The following is a 17,243-nucleotide window of genomic DNA, read 5'->3' on the forward strand; positions in this document are numbered from 1 at the left end:
AAAGAAGGAATCTTATAGCTTGACGAATATCCAAATTATTATTGAAGGTATTTGAATTGGTTCAGCTGATTAACAAACAGGTGAGTCTATGATGTGATGCCTCAAGTCAAACTAACACTATCAACATATAATATGCTGTATAAGATGAGTATATTCAAGCTGTACAAAGAAAGATATGGTTTTCATATCATTTACCATGTACAAACCAAATACACAAATTTTAAAGAAATTTCAGACATATTGATTTTGTGCTATAAATTAAAACAAACTCGAAATGGTTTTGATACTAACTGCAGTAAATGAGTACACAAATGTATTGAATATTTGACAAGTTTTACAATTCGGCGGGCTTTTTTCTTGAAAGTGACTGGTCATCTGAAAATGAATCCTTTGTGAATATTACATCTCAGTTTGTATATGAGATAAGTGGAACTTCATCACAACAATCAAATCAAAGTGGTTTGAAGCATTCAAGATCTGAGGTTGAATACATTTAACCATGCATACACATCAATGCCTGCAAACACACACATACAATAAATATTTAGAACAATTGTTCTAAAATGTGAAATATGTTGACAATAACTGAAATGAACAAGTAGTAATGCCACTTTGGAAGGATTCAAGTAAAAGGATCATTACATATACTTTTGAGTGTAAAGTATTACCCTGTACACCATTGGATTTTCTATTGCATCAGAAACAGAAAAGACATCACAATAAATGTCAACTTTATACAAGAACAACAGAATAATATTGTTAGTATTGTCAAGCATCTAACTAATCTGATAGAGGAAGGAACTCAACTGGTATCTGACTAATCTGATAGAGGAAGGAACTCAACTGGTATCTGACTAATCTGATAGAGGAAGGAACTCAACTGGTATCTGACTAATCTGATAGAGGAAGGAACTCAACTGGTATCTGACTAATCTGATAGAGGAAGGAACTCAACTGGCATCATTTACCATCATAACAATTGAGAGGCAATCAATCTAAGATATAGTCTGACTCAACAATTTCAGAACAAAAACGAACCTTGCAGCGTATACATCCAGAGCTAGTGTGCATACTACTTACTGATTACCCATAATGCAAAGTTATAAAAAACATAATAAGTTCATCGTCACAACAATTCATGCTTTTAAAGCAAACTATATTTTTCAGAATAAATTTCATTTCTCAGATTATAATATTTTTTTAAATACATATTAAAGACGTGCATTTCATATCAAATAAATCTGTATCAAACTTTAAATATAAGTGAAATTTATCATAGAGTATAAATATATTTTTTAAAACTGATAACCAACTTTGTACTTTCATTGTCAAGTCATTGTTTTCTGATAATCACCTTCAGCAGGTTTTGACTTTCAGTACCGGTAAGTGAGATTTTCAGCTGTTGTGTCAAAATTTACCTTTCTCATTAAAAATGTATTTAATAGTCATTTGTAAGTTATCATCACATGCAAGGTATCAAATAGTGGATATAAATTAACTCAAGGATAGTAATATTCTGAACCTATGGTTGACATTTGCCATGTTGTAGACTACTAGATTATCTTAAAGGCCCAGGTTTCAATCCCAGGTTTCTTGTAATTCTATCATTTGAGCCATAGGGATTACATACAGGACCATGCTTTTGTCATGGCCAACTTTTCTACAACTCTTCCAGACAACTGTACTTCATACCTAAATTATAATTCTAGTCTGAATTGGGACTATTAAGTCCCATCTTTCCTATCTACCAGGTATAGATGGCTACCACAGTAGTGTCTAAATCCTTTATTTAACAACTCCACTCTGTACATGATTGTATCAATATTGTGTTCAGTGCAATATCTGAACTATAGCCTTCCATTCATTCCTTCTCAATTTCATGCTGGCTTCCCATACACATCATAAATTGCAAACTACCATTACACGATATTCCATCTATGTATCTAGATGCTGAATCTACAATACATCACTCTAACCCTGGTATTATATGATTGGTCTTATTTACAATGGCTCTCTCATTACCATGGATACGCCTACTTACGTTAGAAAAACCTTGATTTTGATTGTCAGTATGGAAAGACCACCTGTTATAAGTCATGGCCAGAATCCACATTATTTATTAACTGTGCATACAAATATTATCAAAGACAGACTTAGTAAAGATGTGATAATACAGACATAATTATGACTTAACCATATAACTGAGATTATATTTAATACCAAGACATTAAAGTAATCTTCATTGGTAGGTATTATGTGTCTGGTTGGCCAAGGGTCTTTTCATTGCACTGTCCTCCATCTAGTTCACTGAATGATGTATACATGCCTGTCAGTGTTTCATAGGTATGTGAAATTTTCCATTTATATACTGAGTTTCAATATTTTTGGATCAATTCAATAATTTGAAATATTTACTGGCATATTCCAGGCTTCCATGCTATTGAAAATATGTTATACATACAAACATAGTATGTGTTTGTAAGCAAATTATCAGAGGTCAAGGGGCACTGGACACCATGACAACAAATTTGAATAAAAGTATATTGCAAAAGTCCCCCCCCCCCCCCCCCCCTTCCTGGATATCTACAGCTACATTACCGGTAACAACAAACTAACAAGTAAATACTATATTTTAAAGCCATTACCATTATCAATCTGTGAAATTCATGAAAAATTAAAGTGAGACTTTCATATAGTTAAGTCAAAATTCATTTTGAACTATTGTCATTATTATTTACAATATAAACAGATACAATTCATAACTTTACTTTGAGTTACCTGTAGACACCTACTGTGGATGTCAACTCCAAGATCTACAAGTTACTTGGCTATACCTGTAGACCCAGGAGTGGATGTCAACTCCAAGATCTACAAGTTACTTGGCTATACCTGTAGACCCAGGAGTGGATGTCTACTCCAAGATCTACAAGTTACTTGGCTATACCTGTAGACCCAGGAGTGGATGTCTACTCCAAGATCTACAAGTTACTTGATTACATCAGTGATTACATTAGTCATTTTAACAACACCATTGATGTACCTATAGTTATCTCATTCATCCTATTAATTTACTACCAATTTTAATAAACAATTACCTAATCAGGAACTGAAATTACAGAAACCTTCAAATTCTGAAAATTGTTAAACATTTCATAGTACTCAATCAGCAAAAAAAAATCACACAAAGATCTATACATATGTTAAATCTATTCTATAATTCTCATAAAGTTATATCATTCATTGATTAATTATCTTAGACAAGACTGTTATTACCTAAGCCAAGATTGTTACGCCCAAATACCCAGTTCATTATCTTGTGAACTGATCTGATTCAGTAGTTCTTCTTTATCAGCTGTTAAATTTTTATTTTCAATTTCTAAATTTTTCATGGCTGCCATCTGCATCTTTTTCTCAATCTCCACATCTATTTCATTGTCACCCATTGCTAGAATTCTGGAGTCGTCTCTCTCACTGTCTGCATCTAGAGACAGGCGTTCTCTGGCTAACTTGTCTTGCAGCAGTCGCTGTCCTGTTCTCTTCTCAGTTGTTGTTGAATTGATATCTTTCGCGGCCATGACCTGACCAACGGACATCTTTATTTTAGGTCTTTCTTTTCTTTCGTTTTCTATGAAAGCAACCAAATCTTCTGAATCAAGATCCTGTATTTGTTTAAATTCATGTAAGTTGGATCTTCTTTGACTGATGGAGCTGAGACCGCTTTCTTGGCTCCCTCGGTCGACAAGATCATCAGGGGATGTATTATCGAGTACAATACCTTCATCAGATAACTGAAGACTGGATCCCCTTCTTACTATTCTGTGTTTTAATCTTAGTTCTTGTTTTTCTATCGTCTTCAACTCTTCCTCCAAAGATAAAGGTGTTCCCAGACTTGGTGACAGTGAGGAAGGTTGCATTGGTGGTGGTGGTTGCTTTGGTGATGGTTGCCCTGGAGATAACTGTGAATGCTTTTCATCATCCAGTTGGATAAGTTTCTCTAATTCTTCTTCTTGTTGCAGTACACTCTCCTCCTCCTGGTAATATAAAACAGAATATATGATGGTACAGGCTATTCTTGATGTCAAATTTCTACAAAACTTGTTGTGTTTCAACTATGCTTTAACAAATTGTAACACATGGCAGCTGTGTATGTGTGTGTGTGTGCGTGTGTGTGTGTGTGTGTGTGTGTGTGTGTGTGTGTGTGTGTGTATGTGTGTGTATGTGTGTGTGTATGTATGTGTGTGTATGTATGTGTGTGTGTCATGTGGGTATATATGGGGGGATGTGGGTGGAAAACATAGATACACACATCCTCATCAAGTATTTTTCACTGCAATCTTTGAATGGTGGTTTTAATTGTCAACTTGATACCAGTAATACTAATGTTTTCATTAAATTCTATAATCTTGACATAACTGTTATGATTATCAAATGTTGTCTTCATTCAACTCACAGAAATTACAACACAACTAGGACATTGTTATGATAAATTAGACATTAACACACACAGTTGCATACATCACTTATTATTATAGAACAGTATAAATTATAATTATGACTTGTGTACAAAAAATTTAAAACAATTTTTATGACATAAAAAAGAAAATGTATTTTCAACGTTATATGTACATTAATGAACATTATTAGGGCCAAGTCCATGTTCTCACAATAGTGTTACTTTAATAGTGGTCCTGGAGATGTGGCCTACATGTATAGTACTCTATTGGGATAATTGGCCTATACTATAGTACCAAATAAACAATAATACTAGAGGAGCCATAAGGATCACTTAGGATCATTTTTTTGTTCTGTACCAACTGTTTCTACAGCTTTGTCTGAGAGACAACTGTTTTTCATACCTAAATTTTAATTTCTAATCAAAACATGGCCATTAAAATACAATAAAAATATAAAGTAATCGTAACACAGCTAGAAATCATGTCCATGATTCTCTTCCTTGCTATTTGTTGATACTGACATCACATACATAATACATGTGACCTGTCCTAATACAACTAGAAATCATGTCCATGATTCTCTTCTGTGCTATTTGTTGATACTGACATCACATACATAATACATGTGACCTGTCCTAATACAACTAGAAATCATGTCCATGATTCTCTTCCTTGCTATTTGTTGATACTGAATCACATACATAATACATGTGACCTGTCCTAATACAACTAGAAATCATTTTGTTAGTTCTAAGTCGTAAGCAATGATTCTCTTCCTTGCTATTTGTTGATACTGACATCACATACATAATACTACATGCCACCTGTAACTTTTGCCTGTAAATTATGGACATTTATAATGCTGATGCAACCACAGACCGGTTGAGAACAGAAATAGATTCAAATCTGTCTATTATGAAATCATAGTTTAATGAATATAGGTTTATGTAACTGACTGCAAAAATTGTTCTGGATGAATGGAAACATATTCAGAACACAGTGATATATCAGACTACAGATAGATGTGTGTGTGTGTGTGTGTGTGTGTGTGTGTGTGTGTGTGTGTGTGTGTGTGTGTGTGTGTGTGTGTGTGTGTGTCTGTCTGTCTGTCTGTCTGTATGTGTGTCTGTGTCTATGTCTGTGTGCATCTGTATTTGTCTCTATGTATTTGTGAGTGTGTTTCTGCATGCATGTATGTACATATGAATATGAATGTGGTTAATATCTGCTGACTACAGTACATAAGGACTGCTGTATGTATAAGCCAATGTGAGTTTTGGGATTGGCTTTACCAAAAGCCTAATCCATACTAACACTAAAATAGAATGCAGATTCTGATGAGTTTGACTTGAATCTCACTATCCTACATAAATGTACTTGTCACATGTAGATATACCCCCCACCCCCACCCCATTTTCTTGACTAGCAAAATAGACCCATATACTCACTACATGGTATTCCATGACAGCATTGAATCCAGGCTTGTGAAGTGTAATATCAGAGATGTGACCAAAATTAATTAGGCAGTCACTGCTGTTACCAAACATATGTACTAAATTAATCCGATCATAAACTTATGCATATTAAACAGATTTTAAAACGGATATGTGCAAAACTGACTTTGCCAAATTATGCTTTTTCAAAAATGGTAAACATGACCATGTATACAGCATAAAACCATAAATACAATTAAATTAATGTGACAAAAATACGTATGGTGATTTTGATCACACCCTTGATTAGGAATGTCAGGGTTAGAATTATGTCTTAATACCGATGTGATGACAAGTCAAGATATAAATAGTTAATTTTCTATATTTGTGTAGGTACTAGCTACATATTTTTAAATATTTCAAAAAAAAAATTGTAAATACAACAGCTGCTCTGTCTAGCTGACTCAACATATTTGAATATACAAAATGAAATATATTATATGATACCAAAAGTTCAGAATAAATATAATGAAATCTTAAGTTCACTGCGTGCTAGAAAATTGTCAAAAATGTGTCTACTTTCATTTTTGATTATTGAGATTATACGCTTGTATTACTAATTATCATTTATGGTTAGTTTGTCATTAATCTTATGAACTTGACCTCTAGAATTAGCTATGTACAATGTCAAATTACTGAACCAAGGATATAAAGAACAAAACACCAAATATGTCGCAAAAATCTGATTTCAACAAATTTGCACCTACAGACAATTTCTTACAAAAATCAAGTGATCCATCATTCTAATTTTAGTGTTCTTCATTTCTTGTCTCTGATAGAAAAGACTGGTCAGACAATATTACACAAGATTACAGTCATCAAGGAAGTGCTACAGACAATATCAATTACTGATTCAAGGATATATACATATTAAGAGAATAATATGGTTTATAGTGTGTTATAATTATCAATCTGAAAATCTGTTGCCGAGTTCATATTTGAAGAAAATTATTTACACCTACTGACCAGTTTCTTACAAAAAAAATCAAAAGTGAAGCATGATGTAGTATTGTTCACTTTGTGTCTCTGATAAAAATAATTGGTCAGATAATAGTACATGTATAAGATTAGTCACATAAAGGAAGTGTTATTCTGAGAATGATTTGTAAATATTCTATCAATCAAGGCAATAATTGGATGCCAAATCATTAAATGTCATTAAAATTTGCAATATTTTCATTTTGTGAATAACACTACATGCTGTGATAACACTCAACCATTTACCCCGGGGATTCCGGTTTCCTCCTGTACTAACACTGAACCAAAGGAGCCTATAAATGGGACTAGCTCCCATTGGTCATCTGATAAATAAATAAATAAATAAATAAATAAATAAATAAATAAATACCTCCTCTTTGTTATTTTCTTGTTTGTTTGTTTGTTTGTTTGTTTGTTTGTCTGTCTCTTTTGTTTGCTGTCTGTTTGCTGTTTGTCTGTCTGTCTCTTTTGTTTGCTGTCTGTTTGCTGTTTGTCTGTCTGTCTTCTTGTCTGTCTGTCTGTTAGTAGGATACGTTCTGTGGATGGATTTACATGAATCTTGTATAAAGACTAGACAGTGAGATTAGGACAAATTGATTAGATATTGTTAGAACTCAGACTCCATATCAGGATTTTAGTGAAGCTGGGACAATACTTGCATCAGCTGTCAACCTCCAACACCTCATTCGACATGATGAAGCAGAATACAGCGTTACTGACATCATGTATTCTGTAGTCTAGTGCTATCCGTGACATCAAATCTCAATAACTCTTTAGGGACCGGTCAGTTTCTCCAGCCTGGGGGGGCCGGTGGATTCTTAAATCGGGCCGACAAAAAGTCACTGACCCCCCCTATCTGTAAAACCAAAAACAGGCTGACCCCCCTATCACTTAATTCTAAAACATGATGACCCCCCCCCCCCTCATATATAATATTTGCATGACAGGTATTTTTTTATCGTGACTCAGTGTGGACTGCTTGACTGTCTTGCATTTACTTTATAAGATCCCAGGTTAGCACTATCATATTTATAATTATTGACTACACAGGGTAAATATATTTGAAAAGGAGTTTAATAGCATCTTGGCTGTGAAAGGTAGGAAAGCTTGAGAAGGGAATATGTACATCTCTTATGGGGGTCCTAGGGGGTCTCCCCCTAGAAGCCCAGGAGGTTTTTAACTCTGAAAAGTCAATTTTGAGACTATTCAGACATTTTCAGAAAATAATTTCCAAGCTTTACAAGACAGCCAATATTTAGGCTATTCAGACCCTTTCAAGCAATAACTTAATCCATGCTTTACAAGACAGCAAGTATTAGACACTATTCTTTATAACTTACACTAAGGGTTGAAATATGTTCTTAAAAAGTTTAAATGGCATCATTATATACATGTAGTAAAGGTCAGCACATCTATAATGGTAGTATCATTGGTAGGGGAGATTTGGAGTTTAAGGCAATTTTAGACTATCTTGGCAAACGTTTCAGATCTTGAAAAGACAATATCATATCAAATTAGAATAGGGTGAAAATATTTAAGAAAAGTTTAATACCATTATGACAGTAAAAAGGTTGTTGGTGCATCTGATTGTTGGTTGAATGTATGAGTGACCTCTGGGGGTGAGGGAGTCCTTGGGGTTTTCCCCCTGGCAGATCTGGAGTATTTTGCTTCAGATACTAAGGCAATGTTTAGGTTATTCATAACCTTTGAGGTATTATTTCCAAGCTTCGAAAAGCTAACGCAAAACGTTTTTAAATGAGTTTCTCATATCACATAAAATGGACACGTAACATTAGTATATAGGGGCATTAATATTGCATGTATAATAAAGTCATCGGTATGTTAGAGAACTTTAGGTGGTCATACCTAGTGTATAATAGTAACTGGAATCTGATGAGATGTGGTGATTTGTAGTGTCAATAGCATGACGAGTAGAACAATTTAGATTAACTTCATTTATAAACTATCTATGAAAATTACCATTACAAAACCTTCAAGTTCACTTTTGCCCCAAACTGCAATATAAGCGAAGCATTGATTGTGAAACAGCCAAGCATTTACATGACATGTTCTGTAACTAGTGTGGTAGGTAGGTAATACCGGTACATGTATATGAATATGTATAGTTAGGTTTGAACTAATAAGTAATGTTAAAGAATTCATGTAAGAAACAGGGACAAGAACAAATATTGACATGTACCACATTTCAGACAAGGCTATATGCCATTATAGAAAGGGTTTTTTTCTTCCATCACAATCTAAAACACAATGACCCCCCCTATCCACAATTTTCAAAACAGCATGACCCCCCCTACTGCCAATTTCAAAAACAGAGTGACCCCCCCTACCAATCCACCGCCCCCCCCCCCCCCCCCCCCCCCCCAGGCCGAAGAAACTGACCGGTCCCTTATGTCTTGCTCAATGAGGTCCTGAGATTAAATTCTAAATTCTAAATTCAAATGAAACCTGTACCACCAACACAGTCATTAACATCATATCTTTGTCAAGAAATCACAGAATTCTGCCGATGCTAAGTTAGTGTTTGTTGGTATACCAGGTATTTGTCAGTTGAGGATGGTACTTATACATTGTTTACATTATTCTAATAATTGGAGGTTTGGTTTAATCATTCACATTAAACCACTTTTGGTTCATAATAGAACGTCGATATATCTAGACTACACTGAGCTAGACGGGGTGAAGAGTTGATTTGATACTATGTGTAGTAGAATCTAGACTACACTGAGCTAGACGGGGGTGAAGAGATGATTTGATACTATGTGTAGTAGAATCTAGACTACACTGAGCTAGACGGGGGTGAAGAGTTGATTTGATACTATGTGTAGTAGAATCTAGACTACACTGAGCTAGACGGGGTGAAGAGTTGATTTGATACTATGTGTAGTAGAATCTAGACTACACTGAGCTAGACGGGGTGAAGAGTTGATTTGATACTATGTGTAGTAGAATCTAGACTACACTGAGCTAGATGAGGTGAAGAGATGATTTGATACTATGTGTAGTAGAATCTAGACTACACTGAGCTAGACGGGGGTGAAGAGTTGATTTGATACTATGTGTAATAGAATCTAGACTACACTGAGCTAGACGGGGTGAAGAGATGATTTGATACCATGTGTAGTAGAATCTAGACTACACTGAGCTAGACGGGGTGAAGAGTTGATTTGATACTATGTGTAGTAGAATCTAGACTACACTGAGCTAGACGAGGTGAAGACTAGTATATCTAGACCTATGTATTCTGTATAGTGTGTATCAATACAATGCCGTCATCTAATGGTACCTTTAAAATACCATACATGTACCTATCACCATCTATTATTAGTAGTATGACTGTGTATTTATAGACAAAATAACACCAAACCCTAGTCATATGAATATGCACAATACATTAGTTAATGTATCTAATGACAAAATTTTTCATCGGTACCATAAACTTCTGACATGCAGCTTTCAATCGCACACCATCTACAATTGAGACATACAGCAACTTTTTATTTATCTATTTATTTTGTATACTTTGTTCCTTATAAGCAAGAGGACTGGATGTAGCACATCCTTGATGACTGTAATCTTGTGTTATATTGTCTGACCAGTCTTTTCTATCAGAGACACCAAGTGAACAATAATAACATTAAAATGATGGATCACTTTTGGTTTTTGTAAGAAATTGTTGTCTGTAGATGCAAATCTGTTCAAATTTGACTTTGGCGACATATTTGCCATTTTGTGCACTGCACTAAGAACTGTATTTATAATTTGATAAACCCACAAAGGACACTTTAATAAACAAACAAACAAACAAACAAACAAACAACAACAACAACAACAACAACAAGGACACATAGCATATCTATGACTTTCACACAATAATGTCAAATATTCATTGGGGAAGAGTTTTGAGCTGACTGTAATTTCCTCAAGTTAGAATATTTTTTTTCTGAAACACATGTCACCACACAGACAGAGCATTAGAGGTTGCAAAACTAACAGTTGTTACATCATAAAATCACAAATAAAGTTAGATTGTGCAACCAGCAAACAGGCCCTTTATACTCTTGTACCCTATTCTGTTGTTTACTCCATGGATCTGTCTACATCCACAGAGCAACTGAATCAATTTACAAAAACTCATTTTGTGAAACTCCCCATGATGTATGTTTGTAATTTGAAAGCATACAAAAATACCTCATGCTGTGCCTTTCAACTGATGAAAAGTTCTCAAGGGTTTTATTCCATTCATCATTACCATGAAATGCTTCATGGTGCATGGTGTCCATATATAGGACTGAAAACAACACAGTGAGATCTGTTTGTTCCTATTCTAATATAGTTTACTATCTTTGTCAGCTATTTGTGTCTTACCACCTTACTTCATGTTCCTTAACATTTACTAACATTGTACTGCATTGTGAACAGGATGAAAGCTAAAAACCAACAGAGTCATCCTGTTTTCTTTTTTCCCACCTACATCAAAGCTTGTTTTTGTCATTAACTCCTTTATATAGCATGATATAAGAGGTTTAACTTGACCCTACTAAACAATGCAAGTTTTCCACAGGTACTCCTGTTTCCTCCTGCTTCAACATGAGTGCGCTTGGGTACTGCACAAGTTACCTGTATTTGAATTTCCAGTGAATCTCATGAAACAAATGATGGGTCAAATATCAAATACTATTAATTGATTACTAGTAATTATGATATGAAAATGAGGAAGACTAATGTATTTGCTATGGACAGCTAGTTGATAAAATGTACCGGTGCTATTAAACCAATCATTTGACCAGGATTCTCTACCAAACTTATGATATACATTTTATGGGTAACTGTCAGGTTTACAACATTCCTTCCTTCCTGTTGTTACCAGTGTCTCTCAATACAAGTACAAAACTCAGCAAACCATCTAATCCACTACATGTAAAACTGTGTAAACCAACATGTATTCAAACCAGCAAATAACCATTTAACAGCCTATTATAATTACTGTATAACAGTTTAAAATAGCAACTACCCTCTATGAATTTAGTTACCAATTTTATCCACATTTAACCAGCATATAGCCATTCAAAGCAAATGCCAATAAAAGCTCTATCCATTTTGCCATATTTAATGATCTATATCTTTTCAGACTACTGCAGAATGAAAACCTTACAAGTGTCGCAGTAATTTCCCAGACGGCAACTTGTAATATGCTAGCTGCCATGTGTTGTTATTGTCTAGTATAAAGGCCAAAACACCATACAAGTACAATTCTAGTTAGACTGAACATTCAACTAATTACAACATTACCACTTATTACAGTCAGTCAGTAGCTAATGACATTGTACTTGAAAGAATGATCCCAACCAGTAATTAGTGAATGGTAGTTTTCCTCGTTAACTAACACAATAATTGGATTCATTAGTTCAATTGTTTGAAATGGCAATAGCTAATTAGCCTGTAAGTATGATTAAACCTTTCATCTTGATAGACACTTTATTTGAGTTCTCTCTCTCTCTCTCTCCCTCTCCCTCTCCCTCTCCCTCCCTCTCCCTCTCCCTCCCTCTCTCTCTCTCTCTCTCTCTCTCTCTCTCTCTCTCTCTCTCTCTCTCTCTCTCTCTCTCTCTCTCTCTCTCTCTCTCTCTCTCTCTCTCTCTCTCTCTCGTGCGTGCGTGCGTGCGTGCGTGCGTGCGTGCGTGCGTGCATGTGTGTGTGTGTGTGTGTAGCTGTCTGTTTGTACAACATCAAAATCAAACTTTGCAATATGAAATTACATCTAATATTGTCCATATAACATGAAACTGACTGAGAATGACTACAGTCAGCTTATGTAGAAGAGATCAAAAACTGCTCCATTCTGTCAGGTCACAAGTGGTTAAACCTGGCTATGCATCAACCATGATGTAAGACGTTACCTGTAACATTTGCTCTGATCTCTTCAAACTTTCTTCAACTTCACTTTGTTTCAATTCTTCCTGTTGTAATCGGAGTGACTCAAATCTTAATTTCTCTTGAAGCAATGATTCTTCTGAAGCCATCCTACAAAGCAAACGATGACCTCATCAGCATACACTTTAAGTACTTTGCTTTAAATTTGTATTTCAATATTGCATATCTAAAATAGTTTCTAACTTTGGTGGCCAAGTTTCTCACTATCCTTTTTTTTTGTTGATATTTTGGATGATGAAAAATGTTGAAAGGGTTGCGTTTAGGTAGAGATACTACAGGTAATTTAAAAACAGAGTTCACAGAATAACAGTTACACAGAAAGCTATGTAAGATACAATGAAAGTATAAGCTATGCTTAAGCCAAATCAAGACAGTGTCTTCCAAGTCACAGTTTGTTCAAGGATACTTTAATAGTGCAATGCAAAGCAATGCCATTTGGGTAGGAGATGCTATACTAGATGTAAAATAAAATTCACCAAATAATGGCTACACCAAAAGCAACACTGTGAAAGTACAGCTAACTTATAACCCAAATCAAAACAATGCCTTACTCACTGTCATTTCAAAGGACACTTGGTATAATACAAAAATTTCAAAGCAACGACATTTGGGTAGGAGATACTAGAGGTAAAACAAGAATTCACAGAATAACAGCTACACAGAAAGCAGTGTAGGATACAATGAAAGTACAGCCAAGCCAAAATATTGTCTTACTGTCCTTTCATGGATACTTGGTGCTATACAAAATGTTTCAAAGCAATGCCATTTAGGTAGATATATTACAGGTAAACTAGAGTTCACATAATACCCAATAACAGCTACATAAAATGCTTTGTAAGATACAATGAACACGTAGATTGAACTGTAACTGACCTTAGTTTCTTTGCATCGTCCAGCATCTTTTTATACTCTTGTAGAGCTGGATCACTTTCACTTCCTGAAACCACACCATCGCTACTAACAGTCCCTGTAGAAATAATTATCATATAATTTTATCTCTAAATATTGACTCTTTAATGGAAAAATCTAGTTTATTGTATCATTTATCAGTTCTGTAACTTTATCTGAACACTATACAGACTATATAGAAGGCATATACAAAACAGAACTGTTCTACAAATGTATTTCATCTGAACACTACGGGGGGGGGGGGGGGGGGGGTACATAGACTATATAGAAGGCATTACTGTAATAAGAACATTTGAGATATATTGCTATATAGGTTAAGATATTCTGGGCTGTTCAACTGCCCTTCCTATTGCACTTTTACATTTCTATGATCAACTTGCTAATTTGTAAAGGTTTTTATAAATTTGGACCAAACATAGTAATATACTCAGTACAACATGAAACATCATAAAAACTTGTTTTCTTAAAAACTTGAAAAAACTTGAGTACACTAGTCCTAAAATGTGACAGCAAGAATTACTTCATAATAAATAGTCTACAGCTGAAGCTTGTGACATTTGGTCCAGTTGGCCATTCGTTGGGAGGTTGACTAACCTACAGCGCCCTCAATGGTAAACTGTCTCTAGTGTGAGGAACAAAACACACTGCAATGTGTTCACTATTAACAGTGTACATGTATGAACATTTTTGAAATGTTCTCGTCAATCCTTTCTCTGATTTTTCCTTTTCCTTTTCTAACAACAGTCTAACCTCCAACTACAGGCTGCACATGCCGTAGATAGTCAATAAATGTGAGATACATGTACTTAAAAATTGAAGCCACATAAACAAGACACTTACTGCTCATCCTGGGTTGGCTGTCTCTTCTAGAGGGCAGTATAATCTCTTGACTTTCTTCCATATTGTAAGATCTCATGAGGTTTGTCAGCTGTTCTAATAAAGAAGCATCTACAGTATTATCCAACATAATGTCCCCCTGTGACTGACTACTTGATAACCTTTCATCTTGTCCAAATACATCAGGTACTCCTCTCAAATCTGAATGACTAAAGCTTTTTCTATTCACCTGGCAACCATTTTGGACTGATGGTGATGTAACACTTTCATGTTGATGGTGAAGTCCGTCTTCTTTCACTATATGATCATCTCTGATTTCTTTTTCTAATTTCTGTTTATCTTCTCCAACTTCTAGTTCAAGTTTTTCAAGCGGTGTTAGATAGGAAGAGAGACCAAGACTAGATAACATTTCTTCTGTGTTAGTTCTCTGTGGCAGTTGAGAGCTTGTTGGTACTGTGTATCTGACAGTTCTTTGGCTTGGAACAGGTAACTGAAGTTGACTGGCAGTGATCTGATCTGGCAGTGTGCTCATTGGTGGTACTGAACTGAAATGATGATTGGCAGGTGGTACTTGCAGCCCATTGGCTGATGGTACTGGAGGTATGGTTAGCTGATTGACAGGGAATGGGGATTGTTCATTGGGTGAAAATGGCAGTGTTCTGGTTAGAGGTTGTTGCCTATTGGCTGAATATGGCAGACTAGACTGATTGACTTGAGATTGTCTTTGCTGATTGGCTAGTACTGATAAAGTTGGAGTACTGTTAAAGTGGTGCATAGGGGCTAAGTATTGTTGGCTTGCAAACTGTGGCTGGGGTCGTGTATCTCTATATGGATTCCGGGTCTGCCAAGGTACTAAAGTCCTTTGCATATTTTGATTGGCATAGACAAAGCTCTGTTGATTGGTTAAAACTGGAGCATGTGGCATCTGATTGGCTGGTGTGACTGCACTTGTTGGTAACCTAGTACTACTTTGCATGGCAGACTGAGGTGTATGTTGTGGCAGATATCGTGGATTTCCAGGCACATGCAGAGTGGTATTCTGAGGAGATTCTTGTGTTGATGAGTTGGTATTACCACTGATATTTGGGGAAGACTGGGTATATCCTGAGTCAGTGTTGGATGGTGAAATCAACTTACCACCACTCGTTGTATTTGATGGTGTGTTATAAACAGCCTGTCTCTGATATGATGACACATTTCTATTCTGTGGTAGTAAGGACAACGCTAGGTGAGCATTCAATAGTTCCTGTGATGGTGACACCAAACCATACAATTGTTCAAGAGAAGTATTACTCTCGTTGACTTGTCTTGGTTGTGTATAGTACAAGTCATTGGCTTGACCCATCTGTTGTTGTGCAGCTATGTTTGGCCACTGTGTGTTGGTCGGAGGGTAGTAGTACTGGGGCGCCCTTCCAATGTTATCAACACTTCCCCTAGGTGGACCATTCAGCATACCTTCCATGTCATCGCTATCGCCATAGATACCAAATGTTTGATTTTGAGTATCAATATCTTCTAGTCTAGGTTGGTGTAAGTTTGGCATTGATTGAGTGTTCACTGGTTCATCTATGACAGACGGTTTCTCAAGACTTATACTGACATGTTTTTGCTTGCTGTTATCATGACCTCTGGTAACTTTAGGGTCACTTCTCTGTACTCTTGCATCATTACCTATGTAAGGACTCATCTCACCACTTCCTACCCCATGTGGACTAGTCTCACTGTATCTTTGAGACTGTCTGTGTGGGTCTGTGTCACTAAGTCTTCTGGGACTTGTATCTGGGTTCTTGTATAGGTTTGTATCACTGTATCGTCTGCAGTGTTTGGTACTCTTTTTGTGCTGACGTGAACTTCTATGCTTTGATTTCTTCCCCGATTTCAGTGAATCTCTTTGCATATCCATAACTTCTCCTTGTGACATAGAGTCATACTGGTGAATTTTTCTGCGATCATTTCTGCCCTCCCTTTTGTCAGACTGTGTATCACCAGGTTTCTCAGCATGTATATTATTGTGTCTGTCACCCGTATAGTCCCTACTATCAAATGATGAGTATGGGTGTTGCTGTAAGGGTCCATCTTGTTCATCATCATCACTCCTCCTCCTGTTGTCTCTTTCATTTTGCTTGGAGCTCTGCTTTGGACCATTGCTGGATTTCTTGGCAACCTTTGAAGCTGCGTCGTCACTCTCTTCGTCATATAACTCAATATCGTCATATCCTTCTAGATAGTTTGTCTGCCACTGTAGTACTTTCAACAACTCTTTGGGTGACATCACTTCTCTTGTATCAAATAAACATTTCAGCCACAGACATCTGGAGGATATAAAACAAATAAAGGTAAGATGTACTAGCATGAAATTAAACTTTGCTTATATACATACATACATGAATTGTTAAGATCTATGATCATAAATAACATGATGATAAGTGCTTTGAAGTCATGCACCCCCCCCCCACACGCACACACACACAAGCATGCACACACACACAACAACAACAACAACAACAACAACAACAACAACAACAACAAATTATGATGGATTCAGATGAGAATTCTGCTAATCTGCTTGACTTTGGGAGACTTTCAAATCATCAAATAATGGGTATGTTCAGGACATAAAAGT

At 35.8% G+C, this 17,243-nt stretch overlaps 1 protein-coding gene across 1 annotated transcript in view; it reads right to left on the reverse strand.

Annotated features, from left to right (window-relative positions):
• Positions 1-2,591: 2,591 nt before the first annotated feature.
• LOC144434404 (uncharacterized) overlaps positions 2,592-17,243 on the reverse strand; it is a 46,230-nt gene continuing 31,578 nt past the window's right edge. Inside the window, exons 12-15 of the mRNA XM_078122854.1 lie at positions 14,624-16,932; positions 13,748-13,841; positions 12,841-12,964; positions 2,592-4,031 (exon numbers count right to left, since the gene is read on the reverse strand). Of these exons, the coding sequence (XP_077978980.1) occupies positions 3,288-4,031; positions 12,841-12,964; positions 13,748-13,841; positions 14,624-16,932 (3,271 nt within the window). The 3' untranslated portion in view covers positions 2,592-3,287. The remainder of the gene's footprint in view (positions 4,032-12,840; positions 12,965-13,747; positions 13,842-14,623; positions 16,933-17,243) is intronic.

The sequence above is a fragment of the Glandiceps talaboti genome, chromosome 4 (genome assembly GCF_964340395.1).
Source record: "Glandiceps talaboti chromosome 4, keGlaTala1.1, whole genome shotgun sequence".
NCBI lineage: Eukaryota > Metazoa > Hemichordata > Enteropneusta > Spengelidae > Glandiceps > Glandiceps talaboti.